This window comes from Macaca thibetana, chromosome 9, assembly GCF_024542745.1.
Source record: "Macaca thibetana thibetana isolate TM-01 chromosome 9, ASM2454274v1, whole genome shotgun sequence".
Classification (NCBI taxonomy): Eukaryota; Metazoa; Chordata; class Mammalia; order Primates; family Cercopithecidae; genus Macaca; species Macaca thibetana.
Window position 1 is genome coordinate 15,078,459 of NC_065586.1, and position 19,116 is coordinate 15,097,574.

Genomic DNA, 19,116 nt, shown 5'->3' on the forward strand with positions numbered 1-19,116 from the left:
AAAAATTAGCTGGGTGTGGTGGCACATGCCTGTAATCCCAGCTACTCGGGAAGCTGAGGCAGGAGAATCGCTTGAACCCAGGAGGCGGAGGTTGCAGTGAGCCGAGATCACACCACTGCACTCCAGCCTGGGCAACAGAGCGAGAGTCTGTCTCAAAAAAAAAAAAAAAAAGTATAGATCCAGTATCATTAGTAGGAAAATGTCAAAAACTTTTTTTTTAATCACCAAGTGGCAAATGATATACCAGAAAGAATACTGGACTTGGTGATTCTAGGTTCTAGTCTCCATCTCTGCTACCAGCAAACTACTTCTAGAACAGTGGTGAGGCTCAACATGTTTGATAAAGGGAGGACCTGAGGTAGAAATATGGTACTGGTACCTGCACGTGGCCACAGGCTTAGGAAGAACCACTCCCGCGGTGTACACAGCCTGGAAGATCCCTTCCAGGTTCACTCTTCTAGTGATTTCTCGGATTAGCACTGGGGCTACCCGTTTGGATCTCAACTTCTTATGAACACAAAGAAAGTTGATTTCTACCATCTTCTTCACACTAAGGAATAAAGATGGTGAAGATTAAGAGTCAAAACAAGATTAAAAATGAAGAGTCAACACATTTTAAAAAATAAGATGATACCCAGGAAATATCCAAGAATAAGAATGCAGACCAGGCACAGTGGCTCTCGCCTGTAATCTCAGCACTTTGGGAGGCCAAGGCAGGTAGACTGCTTGAGACCAGGAGTTCGAGACCAGCCTGAGCAACACTGAGACTCTCATCTAGAAACATCAGCCAGTCATGTTGCCGCATGCATGTGGTCCCAGTTATTGGGAGGCTGAGGTGGAAGGATCACTTGAGCCCGGGAGGCAGAGGTTGCAGTGAGCCATGATCGCATCACTGAACTCCAGCCCTCCAGCCTGGGCAACAGAGCAAGGCCCTTTCTCAAAAAAAAAAAAAAAAAAAAAAAAAAAAGAAAAAGAAAAAGAACATAAAGGCCATTCTTTTTTTTTTTTTTTTTTTTTTTTTTTTTTGAGACAGACTGTCGCACTGACACCCAGGCTGGAGTGCAATGGTGCAATCTCGGCTCACTGTAACCTCTGACTCCCAGGTTCAAATTATTCTCCTTTGTCAGCCTCCCGAGTGGCTGGAATTACAGGCGCGTGCCACCACGCCCAGTTAATTTTTGTATTTTTAGCAGAGACGGGGTTTCACCATATTGACCACACTGGTCTCGAACTCCTGACCTCGTGATCCACCTGCCTTGGCCTCCCAAAGTGCTGGGATTATAGGCATGAGCCACCGCGCCTGGCCTGAAAGCCACTCTTTAATACAATATTTAAGAAAAATATTCTATCACTTAGACATTTCACAAATTCAGACGGAAACACTATTCCCCATATCTTCCTGCCAAAACGACTGTAAAACGCATGGAGGCTCCAACCCTCTTGTTCTAAATACATTTTAGGACTTTGGTCTGTTATAAGTTTTCAGTTTAGAAATTGGATCAGCTATGGTTCTTTAAACTTTTTTTTTTTTTTTTTTTTTTTTTTTGAGATGAGGTCTCACTATGTTGACCAGGCTGGTCTCGAACTCCTGGCCTCAAGTAATCCTCCCGTCTCAGCCTCCCAAAGTGCTGGGATTACGAGCATGAATCACTACGACCTGCCCCTCTTTAAGTTTCTAGATCTGTTTTTCCAATAATGTACATAATTACGGTAATAACTGGGTCATCCGGTGCAGAATCTGGTAAGATAACTGCTTTGGAGTGTGATACAAACCCCTGGGATCCCTGAGAGGGGCTTTGAGCAGACCAGAGCTGGTGCTGTTCTGAGCTACAATAAACCTCCTGGATCTTCAAAGCCTGTTCCTGGCTCTGTTTCCAGGTACACATTTCATTTGGCACAAAATATTCCTTCAGATCAAATGCTTTTCACAGTAAATAAGCTAACCTAATATACTGAAAAGTAAAGAGACCAATTATTATGACATCTGTGACTTTCACAGCTGGATCTTTGACTTTCTGGGCTGGAGATCCTAACTAAAAATGCAATGTATCCTATGGAGAGAAAGCTTTATCTCTCCTAAAAAATTTTTAAGCAATCTTTTTTTTTTTTTGAGATGAAGTCTTGCTCTGTTGCCCATGCTGGATGGAGTGCAATGGTGTAATCTTGGCTCACTGCAACCTCTTCCTCCTGGGTTCAAGTGATTCTCGTGCCTCAGCCTCCCAAGTAGCTAGGATTACAGGTGCGTGCCACTATGCTGGCTAATTTTTGTATTTTTAGTAGAGACGGGGTTTCGCCATGTTGGCCAGGCTGGTCTTGAACTCCTGACCTCAAGTGATCTGCCAGCCTCAGCCTCGACCAAAGTCCTGGAATTACAGGTGTGAGTCACCACGCCTGACCAAGGCTTCGTTTATTCTGATACATATATGTGCGAGCATGTATGAGACTGAGCGGCAGAGAGAGAAAAAGAGAACCTACTGTCCTTTATTTTTATTCACAGTCCAGGTTTTTTTTTTCTTTACTACTTAATAAACTTTATGTTTTAAAGCAGTTTTAGGTTCACAGCAAAACCAATCAGAGAGTTTCCATAAAACCTCTGCCTCCACACATACACAACCTCCCTGACCACTGACAGCTTGCATTCAGTCATTTTTTTTTTTTTTTTGAGACGGAGTTTCACTCATGTTACCCAGGCTGGAGTGCAGCGGCGCAATCTCGGCTCACTGCAACCTCCGCCTCCTGGGTTCAAGCAATTCTCCTGCCTCAGCCTCCTGAGTAGGTGGAATTACAGGTGCCTGCCACCACGCCCGGCTAATTTTTGTATTTTTAGTAGAGGTGGGATTTCACCATGTTGACCAGGCTAGTCTTAAACTCCTGAGCTCAGGTGATCTACCTGCCTCGGCCTCCCAAAGTGTTGGGATTAGAGGCGTGAGCCACCACGCCTGGCCTGCATTCAGTAACTTTTAAAGGCCTACTCTAACTGTAATTCTTGGAAAAGAAACATATAAAAACAGCATGGTCGAGCTTAAACATGTACCTGTCATAAATCCGAATGTTTGCTGGGATGGCGCTTATGAACCCGACCAGCTTTTTGTTTGAAGACACTCTGACCCCACAGTGCCACTGCAGGAGCCAGCCTGGTGGACGCAGAGCCCTGAGGTCACGGTAGACAAGAAAACAGGCACCAGTTATTGTCCAAGAATACAGGAACAGAGGCAGGAGTCCCCAAGTCAACAGCGCCTATCCACGACATCTGTGACCGCTGAGACTTACCACAACAGGAACTCGGGTGAGTAGTCAAATCGGAACATATTGTCATCATCTTCTACGTAATTCTCGTTTAACAACGTGTATAACTCCTTGAGCTATAAGATAAAACAAGTGTCCTATCCATGGTGCTCAGAATCAACTCAGAAGCAATGTGTGAATGCAGGAGTTTAATTTAAGAGGTTTCTACTCACTCACCACTTCAGCATTACTCAAGTCTAAAGTGTCCCACATAAAACCCTGTGGCAAAGAATACGGTTCTTGGCGTACGTTGTCTTTATCTGGTTCAATTGCACCATGAGATGTTATGACTTCATCTGAGCAGAGAGAGAAAGAGAAAAAAGAAAGGCAAAAAGAGAGAATATTAAATGACAAAGTATTCTAACCATCCAAAGTGGCCAGCGACATAAGCAAAATCAGACTTAGGGCCCTTGGGTTTCATATAATCTTTAAAAAGATGCTGTTATATCAAGCGCCTCTGGACTGAAACAGGAAAGCTAGGCAGTGGTGTGAAATCATTGCTGTTTCACCAATTATTTTTCTTTTTTTTTTCTTTTGAGACAGGGTCTCACTCTGTCGCCGAGGCTGGAGTGCAGCGGTGCGATCATGGTTCACTGAAGCCTCCAACTCCTGGGCTCAGGCGATCCTCTCTCCTCAGCCTCCCAAGTAGCTGGGACTAGAGGTGTACACCACAGTGCCCAGCTAATTGTTTAATTTTTTTTATAGAGACGGAATCTCATTATGTTGCCCAAGCTGATCTCAAACTCCTGGGTTCAAGTGATCCTCCAACCTCAGCCTCCCAAAGTGCTGGGATTATAGGTGTGAGCCACCGTGGCTGGCCTATTTTGCCAATTAAATAAAAGGAGAAATACTTTGTCATCCAATGGCAAAGATTTCATTACAAACAACAGTGATTCTGAGTCTCAAGGCCTACAATGCAGGCTTATCTTACACACCGTCATAAGCAATACAGGTTTCATCCGACAACCTTGGGAGGTGTATTCTCTTTACTGCATTTCCACAAACTGGGAGAGGAAAGGGCTGCAGTGACCTCTGCCCCCTCCCAGCAAAACCTAAAGACAATTTCAAAGCTGGTTACTTCTCCCCATCTGAACTGCTAGCAGCGTAGTCCAGGCCATCACAGTTTCCAGTGATTTCCACCAAGATACCTTTTCCAAGTCATTCTCTGCAGAGCTTCCCAACACGGTGGGACTAAAACCCAGGCTCTTCCCCACAGCCGCTGCCTGCCTCAGCCCCCTCTCCATACCTTCCCTCCCCTCTGCTCCCAGTGCTCTGGCCATGCTGAGCAGGGCTGGCCTCAGCTCAGGGCCTTCCTGGTGCCTTCCTTCGGCTTGAGGCCCTCTGGTCCTCAAGGGACTGGCCCCTTGAAATTCCCAACAGAAGCTTACACATCACACATCACTTTCTTTCAGCATCTGTTGCTTAACTAAAGCCTTTCTCTACCTCAATGTGTCGCCCCTCCTCCCCAGCCTGGCCACCTTTTGTCCTGCTTTTCCACCACTGTTTCCAGGTGTGTGCCCTGGACTATGCCTGGCATTTAATAACATTCAACAGACACCTGCTGAATGAGGGACCCTCAGGGCCTGGTCCTTCCATCACAGAACCTGATACACATTTTTAATACTCTAATGGGCTGGGCGCAGTGGCTCACACCTGTAACCGCAGCACTTTGGGAGGCCAAGGCAGGTGGATCACTTGAGCCCAGGAGTTCGAGACCAGCCCAAGCAACATACTGAAACAGCATCTCTACAAAAAAAAAAAAAAAAAAAAAAAAAATACGAAAATTAGCCAGGTGTGGTGGTGTGCACTTGTGGTCCCAGATATATGGGAGGCTGACATGGGAGGATCACTGAGCCCAGGAGGTAGAGGCTGCAGTGAGCTATGATCATGCCACTGTACTCCAGGCTGGGTGATACAGTGAGACCCTATCTCAAAAATAAAAATAATAATAGTAATTTTTCAAGTGTGGGGAAATTGGATGTTTTCATTGGGATAGAAATTGGACTAAAATAATGGTTATCGAAAGTCAATATCACTACCTAATATTTGTATTTTCAGAAGAAAAATATTACTCCTAAATAGATTTCAAATCTGTGGTATGAAATAAATGACACATGAGAAGTTAACACTCTTTGTGTTTTTATTGTTGTTGTTCATCCAGCTTTGTTTCTGGGGTAAAAAAGAGAAAAGCAGAAAAACTTACCTAGTTTAGGTACTGGCTGTGTGTCCCAAAACTGGTATCTGTGCTTTGCAGCCTCGTCAATGTTCCTGGCTGGGCCCTGGCATGCAGATAACAGCTCCATTGCTCTCTGGATATCCTGTAACTTCTCCATTGGAACACTGGGATTCTATGACAGCAAAGACAGACACACAGAATATGAGAGAGCGGCTGCTGATCTTAAACTTGAGCAGATGCACGTGTATCTGCCTCAGAGACTATAATACCTACACACTAACAATCCTCCTCCAAGCCCGGTCAAGGCCATGGGCTTGTGTGTTACACATGAAAATAGAAGCAAACCTTCTGTTAAAGGTAACAACAGTTGTCTAGTTTTAATGGGGCTCTGGCAGTTTGGGGAATCTAAATTGAAGCACGCTTTGCTTCAGTTTCCCATCCACCTACAAATGGTCCCCAGCATTACTCCTCTGGGGGAGACGTGAAATGCATGCATTACTGTCATCCAGCAGCCAGGCAGCCACGAGCCTTGAGGGCACTGCCAGAGTAAATGCTCTGCAGAAGCAATGAGGGGATGAGGGAAAGAACTTCCAGAATGGAAACACAGCAAAGAAGGGAAGGGAAGGGAAGGGGAGAAGAGGTGACGGGAGGGGAGGGGAAGGAAGGAAGAGAGAGAGAGAGAGAAAACAAAGAAAGAGAGAGGATTGGCTGTGGTGTCTCACGCCTATAATCCCAGCACTCTGGGAGGCCAAGGTGGGCAGATCACCTGAGGTCAGGAGTTAAGAGACCAGCCTGGCCAACATGGTGAAACCCTGTCTCTACAACAATACAAAAATTAGCCAGGCATGATGGCAGGTAATCCCAGCTACTCGGGAGGCTGAGGCGGGAGAATTGCTTGAACCTGGCAGGTGGAGGCTGCAGTGAGCTGAGATCTTGCCATTGCACTCCAGCCTGGGTGACAAGAGTGAGACTCTGTCAGGAAAGGGAAAGGGAAGGAAAGGAAAGGGAGAGAGGTAGAGAGAGAGAGAAAGAAAAGAAAAGAAAAGAGAGAAAGAAAGAAAGAAAGAAAGAAAGAAAGAAAGAAAGAAAGAAAGAAAGAAAGAAAGAAAGAAAGAAAGAGAGAGAAAGAAAGAGAGAAAGAAAGAGAGAGAGAAAGAGAGAGAGAAAGGAAGGAAGGAAGAGAGAGAGAAGGAGGAAGGAGAAGGAGGGGGGAGGAGGGAACAAGGAGGGAGGGAAGGAGGGAGGGAGGAGGGAGGGAGGGAGGGAGGGAGGGAGGGAGGGAGGGAGGGAGGGAGGGAGGGAGGAGGGAGGAAGGAAGGAAGGAAGGAAGGAAGGAAGGAAGGAAGGAAGGAAGGAAGGAAGGAAGGAAGGAAGGAAGATCGATCTGAACCCAGTGCTGAGCTGGGATGAAAATGATCAAGAAAGGAAACCTCTAACCACGCCCCTTCCTCCCGGCCACACCCTGCCCTTCTCCTGACTCTCCTGATCCTCTAGAGACAAACTCTCCCACCAGAAGGATGAGAAATTTCCTCTGTACTTCAGATCCTGGGCAACCATAGCCTGTTGTTCCCAACCCAAGTGTTGGAAACTGGACTCCTTTTTAGGTAAAACAGTACCTTTAAATTCTAAGGTTCCTTTCTCAAAGCCAATATTCCCGCCACCTCTTGAAGATTCCCCAGTTCTTTTTCCTTTTTTTCTAACTCCTCAAATAACATGATAATACATGGAACATGAGACTACTTGAAATGAGAGCACAGTGCAGAAGACTAAAATGGAAATCAATGACTTTTTTCAATATGTAAAATCACTGAGACATTGTAGGACTTCAACACCGTGCAAAGAATATTCTTCGCTGTAATTCAGAAAGTGGTTAGAAGTTTCAGAGCCCTTCGGTTTTGCTGTATGTCAACACAGGGTGGACACCGTCGAAAGGTACAATCGACCCTTAGAAGTTTATAAACAGCAACTTTGGACTTCTGTTCCACTTGGAATCTGAAATCTGTGGTCTGGAGCAATAATTTTAACCTGGGAAGCTTACTCGTCTTACACAGCACAGAACAGGGTTTGTTTCATACAAACGCTGTCAAGAACCCTAAGGAAACGAAGTTCTGAAGTCCAGCTGGAGGCAGGTGAAAGTCTTCTTGTCTCTGCTTGGAAATCTAACAGCATGATTGCCACAGTTTTTGTAAGCTGTTTATCTTACATTTGATTAACATCAAAATCACAAAGGTCCTATCTTAGTAACACATACAAATTTAACAAAATACTTTCCTGGTTGTCATTATTATCTCTCTGGATGACTTCTTTTCCTTGGGTGTCTTTTAAGTCTTCAACATTAAAAGGAGCAAATTTCTAGCAAAATGAAATTCACGTGTATCTGAACTCCAACAACACAATCTATTAGGAGACGTTACAATTTAAACAGGAATGGAGATCACAGCATATTTCAACGAATGACGCTTAACTGTGCATCAGTTTAGCTTCAAATGGCAAAGTAGAGCCCAGTCTTATAAAAATATAACTACAATGACTATAATGAATTTGTCATGGTCATTTTTCTTTCTTTAGTTTTTTTTTTCCTTGATTTCCTTCCTGGTTTCTGAGTCAAATCTTCTAACAGTAATATATCAAACTCAAACTATTTTGCAACAGACATGAATCAGCATCTTTGTTCCACATGACCCAGTGACCAAAACGACCAACTCCATGAAGACTTCAGGGTGATTTATTCCCTACCTAATTAGCTCATCAGGTTGACCAGCACTTTCAGCATGAAATGTCCCTTGCGAAATATTGATATCCCAATGCTCACTATTTAAATGCTTTCTTTCCTCTTCTTCTTCTTTTTTTTTTTGTTTTTCATTTTGAGGCAGTCTCACTCTGTCGCCCAGGCTGGAATACAGTGGCATGATCTTGGCTCACTGTGACCTCTGCCTCCTGGGTTCAAGCGATTCTCCTGCCTCAGTCTCCTGAGTAGCTGGTATTACAGGCACGTGCCAGCACGCCCGGTTAATTTTTGTATTTTTAGTAGAGACAGGGTTTCACCATGTTGGCCAGGCTGGTCTTGAACTCCTGACCTCAAGTGATCTGCCCGCCTCAGCCTCCCAAAATGTGGTGATTACAGGCACGAACCACCACATACGGCCCTATTTAAATGCTTTCTGAAAGTAGATTCAAATAAATACAATTTCCAAACCCATAGGGACACAGCAGCAAGGAAAACTCAGCTACGACAAATTCTTATGCCTGTCCATTCACCTTCTATAGTAGCACTACCTGGGAAGAATGAATGTGTGTCAGGCAAGGTGAGATGAACATCCGCCCGACATTAACTTCCCATGATTCCACTCCTAGGTAAGAGGCAGGTATATTCTCTTTTTCTTCCACACACGCTTTCTGTGGCATCAACTATACTCTTTACCCATTATTTTCCAAATTTAATACCTTGGAAAAAAATGTCCAAGTTTTATCACACTAAAAGTCTATAAGAATCCAAATATCATTTTAATTTTGGTTCTTGTGTGTAGACCAGAATATTCTGCAATGCAGTCCATTGTAATTTACAGTGCTATCAAGAGCTGGCATAAGCTTAAAGGAAAAGAGCCCCAGATTTAAAAAACGCAATGGAGAAAAGCCCATCTTAAGACACTACTGACTTCCTCCAAATTCATAAAAGAAATTCTCTACTGTGATGGTTACTACTGAACGTCAAGTTGATTGGACTGAAGGATACAAAGTATTGATTCTGGGTGTGTCTGTGAAGGGGTTGCCAAAGGAGACGAACATTTGAGTCAGTGGGCTGGGGGAGGCAGAACCACCCTTAATCTAGGTGGGCACCATCTAATCAGCTGCCAGCACAGCTAGGATACAAGCAGGCAGAAAAATGTGAAAAGAGAGACTGGCCTAGCCTCCCAGCCTCCATCTTTCTCCCGTGCTGGAGGCTTCCTGCCCTTGAACATCAGGCTCCAAGTTCTTCAGTTTTGGAACGCGGACTGGCTCTCCTTGCCCCTCAGCCTGCAGACGGCCTATTGTGGGACCTTATGATCATGTGAGTTAATACTTAATAAACTCCCCTTTATCTATCTATCTGTCCATCTATCTATCCATCTATTCCATTAGTTCTGTCCTATCTATCTATCTATCCATCTATTGCATTAGTTCTGTCCCTCTAGAGAACCCTGACTAATACACCTACCACATAATGCCAAGAGTTCCCGGCTGCCTGGCTCAGTTCTAGTTTCTCATAAGTGACCAGAGAGAGGGGAAAGGCTCACAGTCACTAGAGGTGGAAGGGATGGGCAGAGACTGATGGTGATGCTGAAAGCAACAGGAGATGTCCACACTGCAGGTCAGGGATGCCACGTTTATCTGACGAAGTGACATTTAGACATGGGAAGAGTATTGTGCAAGCGTATGGTGGTGTCCTCTATGAGTTACCTTGGAAAGCTATGTCTAGTGGGTAGGATATTTATTACCTGAGAACCAAGCTGAAAAGCTAGGGAGGAAGATCCCATTTTCTTCTCACCCTGCAGTCAGTCAGGGAAAAATTGGGGCAAGTAATTTTCCTTCTCAGTGATTCCCGGTTCTCTTGTGTAAAACAGGTGACAACAACAAAATCACCTGCAAGACTCACTTCATGGAACACAACAGAAACTCTGCATAAGAAAAAAGGAAATCCACAAAGCTTGCAGAATGGTAGGAACTACCATACATATATACGCACTGTTTTAGGATGTAAAAACTCTCGAATAAAAATGCTCTAACTGGAACCTCAAGATCAAACTGCGAGTTGGAGAGAAGATAAGGGACTGGGCTGAAGGAAGTGCAGTACCCGGGCAAAGGCACACAACTGGTGAGCAAAGGGGCAAAGAACAAGCTCAAGGTCTCAGACGTCACCTCTTGAGCTGTTTCCATAACACCACATGCTACTCATATTGATTGACTGATTGATTGATTGACATGGTCTCTGTCACCAGGCTGCAGTGCAGTGGCATGATCTTGGCTCACTGCAACCGCTACCTCCCAGGCTCAAACTATCCTCCCACCTCAGCCTCCCAAGTAGCTAGGACTACAGGTGCATGCCACCATGCCTAACTAACTTTTTGTAATTTTTAGTAGAGACACGGTTTCGCCATGTCGCCCAGGCTGGTCTTAAACTCCTGGGCTCAAGGGATCTGCCTGCCTCGGCCTCCCAAAGTGCTGGGACTACAGGTGTGAACCACCGTGCCTGGCTGATTCTACCCTTTTCACTGTGAGTTTCTTGCATCAAGAAGGCTTTGTGTTTCCCAGAGGCTCAGCACACAGGGTGCCTGGGGGTTGGCTCCACAGACAGGGATGGCTGCCATCTGTGCCACCAGACACCCACGCAGTACAATCAACCCTCTTCTTGGCCACCATCTGCCAACGCGGGGCCCAGCTGGACAACTTCTGGTTTGGTCTAAACTAGGAGAACGTCAGGAACTATTTCCCACCCTTGGCACTAACATGAAGAACGACCGCTGCAAACTGGTTTGATTCAAAGTCAACGAGAGACTTACCCATGGCTGTTCCTGCTGAAATCTGCTGCCAGATGGTGTTGTGCTATTCAGGTAATTAGACAGACACCCAGAAAAATTACAATGTGAATATCTTCTGAACTAAAAGTAATCAAATATTAAAGTGTAATTTCAAAAAAAACCTAACAAGCTCACATTGAGACTTGCTTCTCGAACGACAATCTAAATACAAATTCACTGAGAAAAGGGAAAAACACAGCAGGTACCCACACACACACAAAAGCACAGTGTACCCCTTCATTATTTGGATGCCAAAGTCCGTTTTAAGGAGGCTGTCAAGAGCTTCCAGTTACTAGTGGCATTCAACACACAGTCACAACAAAGTCCCTACACATCTGATCCAGCAGGGCGCTAAACTGCGTAAACCCACTCATATGCACAAGAAACCACACGGGGGAAAAAAAAAAACAGAGCTCTCACTTTCGAAGGCTGCTGAATTTTAATCTCCTGGGAATCAGACGCCGAATCTGACTTGGTGCCTCCGGAATTTGGTTTCTCCTTTTTTCTCTTCTGTTTCTTCTTTTTCTTTTTGGCTCCCAAATACCCTCCAGGACTTCTGCAGGAAATGCAAAGATGGTGAAACCAACCAACAAACAAAAATCATTAAATGAAATTGAACTGCATACAATTAATCATTTTGAAAACCACAGATGTTACAGGCAGTAGAAAATAACTGTGTTGGCCGGGCGCGGTGGCTCAAGCCTGTAATCCCAGCACTTTGGGAGGCCGAGACGGGTGGATCACGAGGTCAGGAGATCGAGACCATCCTGGCTAACACAGTGAAACCCCGTCTCTACTAAAAAATACAAAAAAACTAGCCGGGCAAGGTGGTGGGCGCCTGTAGTCCCAGCTACTCGGGAGGCTGAGGCAGGAGAATGGCCTGAACCCGGGAGGCGGAGCTTGCAGTGAGCTGAGATCCGGCCACTGCACTCCAGCAAGGGGGACAGAGTGAGACTCCGTCTCAAAAAAAAAAAAAAAAAAAAAAAAGAAAAGAACTGTGTTAGGATGTAGGTGAGGAATTAAAGGTAGTAGCGTGAAGATGCTAACAGGCAACACAGAAGAATACCAGTCCCTGCTCAGTCATCCTGCAGGTGCTTAGATGTCGCGATGCAGGAAGACTGCAGAGATAAACCACATTTTATAACTAAAGTAAAATAGTTTCCACGGTTATCACTACTCTCCTAATCGACGTTTAAGTCAGCTTTCTGGAGGAGAGGTACATGATACGAAAAACTCCATTATAAAGATCTCTTGGGTACAACAAAACACTAATCTTGAAGCAACAGAACTAAACAAACTGCTTTTTCGCGGAGGAGGAAATGTTCCCTGATAAAGATTTTTACTACTGAGGCTAACAGGGAAAAGCTGTAAGTGTCTAGCTACAGAGAGAGACCCTGTCACAAACACACAAACAACACACAAAGCGCTAGTTTTGTTACCTAGTATCTAGGTTACAAAGGAAATTTTCTTTCCACTGGTTACTCATGTGTTAAGGTAATGAACTTTTCCATTTAAAATGGATAATTCCTCTGTAACGTCCAAATATGAAAGGCATGTGCAATAGTGAGAGAAACTATTTAAGAACTAAGCACTTTGCTGGGCACAGTGGCTCATGCCTGTAATCCCAGCACTTTGGGAGGCTGAGGCTGGTGGATAGCTTGAGCCCAGGAGTTCGAGACAGCCTGGGCAGTAAGGGGAAACCCAGCCTCTACCAAAAAAAAAAAAAAAAAAATTAGCCAGGTATGGTGGCATGCACTTGTAGTCCCAGCTGCTCAGGAGGCTGAGGTAGGAGGATAGCTTGGGCCTGGGAAATGGAGGTTACAGTGACCCAAGATTGTGCCACTGCACTCTGGCCTGGGCGACAGAGCTGGAGAAAAAGAAAAACGAACTAAGCACTTGAGCTATAGATTCATATTTCCACTCTCATTCTAAAATAGAAAACAGTGCTTATTTTGGGAGATACATTAAGACTTTGTCAAGTGGTACCCTAGTGGTCTAAAAATAGTAAGGCTTTGCCCACCTCACAACGAGCAGTTTATTTTCATCAACAGAATCAAATCTGTGCTATCATGATGTTTACATTTTAAATCACCTGGTGGCCAAGGACACCCATCAATATCTGACTAGCAATTGGGATTGAACAAACATATCACAGCCAGGTACGTGAGCTAGAAATATACTGTAGATACGTTCAGTTTTATATATTCTCTGGTTTGGGAGTAGGACTATTTTAGGCTTTCCTCTCCCAGTGTTCCTACTGCTGGCACCCTGTGAATTGGTGAATCTGTTGTACTGTTACAGTGTGATTTACATATGCATTTGCACGTGCTACTTAAGAAGTCTATTCACACTTGCGTCCCTAAGGTCTCCAGTGCCTCACACCAGTACACACCAATACAAATGCTTGCGGAATGAATGAATGGATAAGCCTGGCTCTAGAGGTGGTGCCATCACCTATTCCCAGGCCATAAAATACTTCTGAAAGCTACCACAGTCCCAACCTCAATGCTAAAGCCTACTGCAACTTACTATCAAGTATTTATTGAACATTTACTATGTGTTCAGCATTATCTTGGGGCCAGAGCCTGGGTGGGAGGGACGAAATCATGGTGGACATGCCCATGACTTCACAACCCAGGGGATTATCCCTCTCCCACCTCTACCATTTATTCTAACTGCTGCTGGTTATGGCTTTCCAGAAACCACTAAGAGCCTGGGACCTCACAGCTTTTCTATACAGTACTTCAACTTTAAAATATCTCCACATTTCCAAGAAGCTTGGTTACAGAGAGATACAGAATAAAAGGCAGTGACTGGTAAGGATGCTTTGAAGTAGATGCCTATCCAACTGGATGAAAATATATTTGTCCTGGGTGTCAGTTAATAATTTTCTCAGCCAGGCATGGTGGCTCACGCCTATAATCCCAGCACTTTGGGGGGCCGAGGCGGGAAGATCGCTTGAGCCTAGAAGGATGCCTTGAGACCAGCCTGAGCAACACAGTGAGACCCTGTCCCTATAAAAAGTAAAACATTAGTGGGGCATAGTGGTGTGCACCTGTGGTCCCAGCTACTTGGGAGGCTGAGGTGGGAGGATCACTTGAGCCTGGAAGGCTGCAGCGAGCCATGATCATGCAACTGCACTCCAGCCTGGGCAACAGAGTAAGACCCTATCTCAAAAACAACAACAACAACAACAACAACAACGATGACGACAACAACAGTCTCTAAAATAGATAAACTCATGGAAACTTGAGAGGAATTGGAGACATTTAAAAAATTAAAACACCAGATCATTTCACCAAAAATTCCTTAAGTAAGTTTATATCACCTATTCTATAGCTTATAAAGCTTGTTCGATGAGGTTTCCAAAACTCCATTTTGGCAGCTAATTGATGCTACACGCCAAAACTTTTTTTTCTTCCAAACAGTGTTGCTAAAATTTATATTCTTATTTTGGCATAATGGAGAGAGTGTCATCATTTTTGTTTACTCTAGTTCAGCAAGAGTTTTTCTTTTTCTCTCTTTCAGCTGAACTTTAAATTGACAGGGAGCTACAGAAATGCGTACTAAGTTGGTCATCCCAGCCTCCAAATTCCCAGACATATCTGATAGCATTTATACAATGATGAGAGGTGAGCTTCCCAGCCCTTCAGTGAGGAAGAGCTACTTTTCCATTTCCTGAGGCCATGAAGGAAAGGAGAATTTGAGAATCAGGGCTGGCCAGTGCACCGCCTGATACCCATGAGGATAATTATAATCAAAAAGAAAGAGCCAGGCCGGGCGCGGGGGCTCACGCCTGGAATCCCAGGACTTTGGGAGGCCGAGGCAGGCGGATCACGAGGTCAGGAGATCGAGACCATCCTGACTAACACAGTGAAACCGTGTCTCTACTAAAAATACAAAAAATTAACTGGGCGTGGTGGCGGGCACCTGTAGTCCCAGCTACTTGGGAGGCTGAGGCAGGAGAATGGCATGAACCTGGGAGGCGGAGGTTGCGGTGAGCGGAGATCACGCCACTGCACTCCAGCCTGGGTGACAGAGCGAGATTCCATTTCAAAACAAAAAAAAAAAGCCAGTGGTGGCGAGGATAGAGAGACGCTGGAACCCTCATACACTGTTGATGGGAATGTAAAACGGAGCAGCTGCTTTGAAAAACAACTGACAGTTCCTCAAAACACTAAACACAGATTCCCTGCACACTCTAGCCACTACACCCATCAGTACATAACTGAGAGAAATGGAAACTTATGTCCACACAGGAACTTGTTCACAAATACTCATAGCAACATCATTCATAACAGCCCAAAACTGGAAACAACCCAAATGTCTATTCTCTATGAATGGAGACAGGAAATGTGGTCCATCTATAGGATGGAAATAGATTATTCAGCAATAAAAAAACAAAGCACCGATAAACACCACAACATGAATGGATGCATCTCGAAAACACTAAGCTAAGTGAAAGACACCAGTTGCCAAGGACTATGTATTGTATAATTCCATGTCTACAAAATGTCCTGACAGGGAAATCCACAGAAACAGAGCTAGATTAGTGGTGCTCAGGGGCTGGGAAGATGGAGGGCTTGGGCATGATTACGGGATGTGGGTTTATTTTGCGGTTGGTGCAAATGTTCTAAAATTGATTGTAGTGATGGGTGCACAACTCTGTGAATAAACTAAAAGCTGCTGAATGGTATACTTTTTTTTTTCATTTTTTAGTTTTTGAGACAGAGTCTTACTTTGTCACCCAGGCTGGAGTGCAGTAGTGCCATCTTGACTCACTGCAACCTCTGCCTTCTGGGTTCAAGTGATTCTCCTGCCTCAGCCTCCCAAGTATCTGGGATTACAGGCACGTGACACCACGTCCAGCTAAGTTTTGTATTTTTAGTAGAGACAGGGTTTTCCTATGTTGGCCAGGTTGGTCTCAAACTCGTGACCTAAAGTGATCCACCCGCCTCAGCCTCCCAAAGTGCTGGGATTACAGGCATGAGCCACCGAGTCCAGCCTGAATGGTATGCTTTAAACGAGTGAATGGTATGGTTTGTGAATTATATCAAATGCAACAGTTAGAAGTGTTGACAGGTGACACTCCTGTCCTTGGGGGGGACAGGATGATGTTATGGCCAGAGCAGATCAGGAGTCGGCTGTGGCTGCTTAGCCAGGGGTTTGCATCCCACAGGACTCCAGGGACTCTGGAGGGAGAAACATGATGGAAACAGACATCCCCGTGCCTGGGTGGGAGAGGTGCTAAGCAGGCTTCCAGACACTGAAGGAAAATCCATGCCCGAAAGAAGACTCTCCTGGAAATCCAATGAAGAAAGACTGATTCGGACTCCCAGTACTCAAGGCTGATTACCGAGTCACGGAAGTTCAGCCTGCATGTCATGTGGCCCTTTAAGAAAGATTCCTCGGTCTTGAGGAGCACAAGTCCCACCTCCCTCTTCCCCAGGGTTGCACATGAAAGGTCACAAAGAAAAGGCTCTCAGTTTTGCCACCTCTGAAAGCCCAGACACTTCAGCCTGCATCTGGGAGAATCAGTGGTACTTTCAGACCTCAAGTAGAAACCAATACATTCCTTCTCAGCCATGGAAATGGCAAATATTCAATGAGCACATCCAGCAAATCTCTTCAAAGAAGTATTCATGGAAACTACAGACAAGACTTAATGGGAGAGCCAATGTAATAGAGCCATGTAAACGCTTTATAGGTGGTCCACAATGATATCCACAAAACTCATCATTTCTCTCTCTGGACTCACAGCTGGACAGCTCTTCCCAGCTGCCTCGCAGCCAGGTGTGGCCACTGACTGAGTTCCAGCCAGTGGGAGTTGATGTGTGTCACTTCCTGCTGTCCAGAAACCCTTGTGGGTGGCTTCCCCATGCCCTTCCTGTCCTTTGTGCTGTTTGGATGCAGACATAGGTGAGACCCCTGAGGACGGCAGAGCCACACGATAGTGCAGCCTCAACCCCGGATGACAGAATGAAGGAGAACTCCCTCACCATCATCAGAACACATGCCCAAGGCTGGTCCGTGAATGAGAAGGGAACTTCCACTGCGTTGTTCAATCCCACGTTAGGGTCTCTTGATTACAGCAGCCCAGCCTCATACAACTAATACATCAATCTTAAGAGTGACATCAGGCTGGGCGCAGTGGCTCACGCCTGTAATCCCAGCACTTTGGAGGCCAAAGAGGGAGGATTGCTTGATCCCAGGAGTTTAAGACCAGCCTGGTCAACATAGAAAGACCCCCATCCCTACACAAAAATTAAAATTAGCCAGGTGTAGTGACATGTGTCTGTATTCCCAGCTACCCGGGAGGCTGAGGTGGGAGGATCACCTGAGCCCAGGAGGCTCAGGAAAGATACTCTCCCTCTCTCTAAAAAAAATAAATAAATAAAAATAAAATAAAATAAAATAAAATAAATACATATAGAGAGAGTGGCATCAAAGGAGTTCAATTTTTGGTATGTGAATTCCAGAGGGGTAACTTAGCTCCTGTCCACTGTGAAACAGAAGAAACATTAGTGGTTCGAGACTAATTATTTTACAAATATTTCCCCCCTTAATTTCCAAGTTCCTGCATGGAAAATGGGAGGAATAGAGCTGATTGTAATATTCTCCTTTGCATTTTCATGCATTTTTGAAGTAATGTATAATAATCACAATACCTTTATAAGGAAAACATTATTAAAATACAACAGAACTGAAGACTAGATAAACAGGTCCATGAAATGCAACAGACTATCAGTAACAACCCATGATAGTAATGAAACTTGATATATAATGAAGATCACATCATAAACCAGTAGTGAAAAAAACTTTTCAATACACAGCATGAGAAAAGCCGAATTCCTACATGCAGAAATATAAAATTAGTTTGCTACATCCCACAACATGAAGAAAAAAACCCACAAATTCCAAATGAGTGAAAGACCCAAACTTGGAAAACAAAACCTTAAAACTGAAGGCAGTGATGTCCATTTACTCCACATCTTTCTAGTGCCTAGAACAGTGTCTGGCATATAGTAGAGGCTCAAGTAAACATCTGTCAAATGAAAAAGTGAAAGAATTAAACGACAACTTCATAATGTCAGTGAAGGAAATAATTACTCAAACAAGGACTCAAAAGTACAAACCATAAGAGATAATAACTTTTGACTACACCAAAGTTAAACATTTCATGGTAAAGTGATTATTAAAAAAAATTTATGTTACAGAATAAGGTTAGACATTTATAACACAAATGAGAAAGTATTACCAGCCAGAATATATACAAAGGTCTTTTCTCCTTCACATTTTCTCTCTAGGATGGTACAGGAAGACAACATTATATTCTGGCCAGGATTGCAGGCATTAGGTAGAGTTTGGCTACTTGGGTTTGAATCCTGACTCCACAAGTTCCCAGCTGTGTGACTTTCAGTTTATTACTTAACCTCTCTGTGCTCCAGTTTCTGTAGCTGTAAAAGAATGATGTTTTCAAAAACCAGTATTAGGCCAGGTGTGGTGGCTAATGTCTGTAATCCCAGCATTTCGGAGGACAAGGCAGTAGGACTGCTTGAGTCCAGGAGTTCAAGACCAGCCTGAGCAACACAGCAAGACCTAGTCTTTACAAAAAATAAAAAATTAGCTGGGCATGGTGGTGTGTGCCTCTGGTCCCAGCTACTTGGAAAGCTGAGGTGGGAGGATCACTTGAGCCCAGGAGTTTGAGGCTGCAGTGAGCCGTGATCGTGCCACTACAGTCAGACTGGGCAACAGAATGAGACCCTGTCTGAAATAAATAGTATTAGAAAAAATGTGAGGATAAAACGAATTCATACATCTAAGAATTTAGTATAGTAACTGGCACACAGAAATCATTTGGTAGAAGCCAGCTATTATTATGATTGTACTGCTTTAATTTTTAAATATAATTTATTGCTAGCTGGAACTGTAGTGTTTCTCTCTAACTAGAATGTAAGATCCAGAAAACAGTGTTTTCCATTGTATTCCTAGCACCGAAAACAGCGTCTGACATATAAAAGATCCTCAATAACTATTTGCTAGATGAATGACCAATCAATACAAAAATCATTAAGAAAAAGACAAAAGACTGACAGAAGA

General features: G+C 44.3%; 1 protein-coding gene across 6 annotated transcripts in view; it reads right to left on the reverse strand.

Annotated features, from left to right (window-relative positions):
- NMT2 (N-myristoyltransferase 2) overlaps positions 1–19,116 on the reverse strand; it is a 62,159-nt gene that overhangs the window by 22,100 nt on the left and 20,943 nt on the right. For 2 of the 6 annotated variants that reach the window (XM_050803300.1, XM_050803299.1), the window contains exons 2-8: positions 11,437–11,572; positions 10,999–11,041; positions 5,489–5,633; positions 3,463–3,581; positions 3,271–3,362; positions 3,035–3,151; positions 380–550 (exon numbers count right to left, since the gene is read on the reverse strand). In XM_050803300.1, the coding sequence (XP_050659257.1) occupies positions 380–550; positions 3,035–3,151; positions 3,271–3,362; positions 3,463–3,581; positions 5,489–5,633; positions 10,999–11,041; positions 11,437–11,572 (823 nt within the window). Of the gene's footprint in view, positions 1–379; positions 551–3,034; positions 3,152–3,270; positions 3,363–3,462; positions 3,582–4,938; positions 5,032–5,488; positions 5,634–10,998; positions 11,042–11,436; positions 11,573–19,116 lie in introns of all 6 variants that reach the window. The other 4 variants (XM_050803298.1, XM_050803297.1, XM_050803295.1 and 1 more) reach the window with 3 other exon arrangements.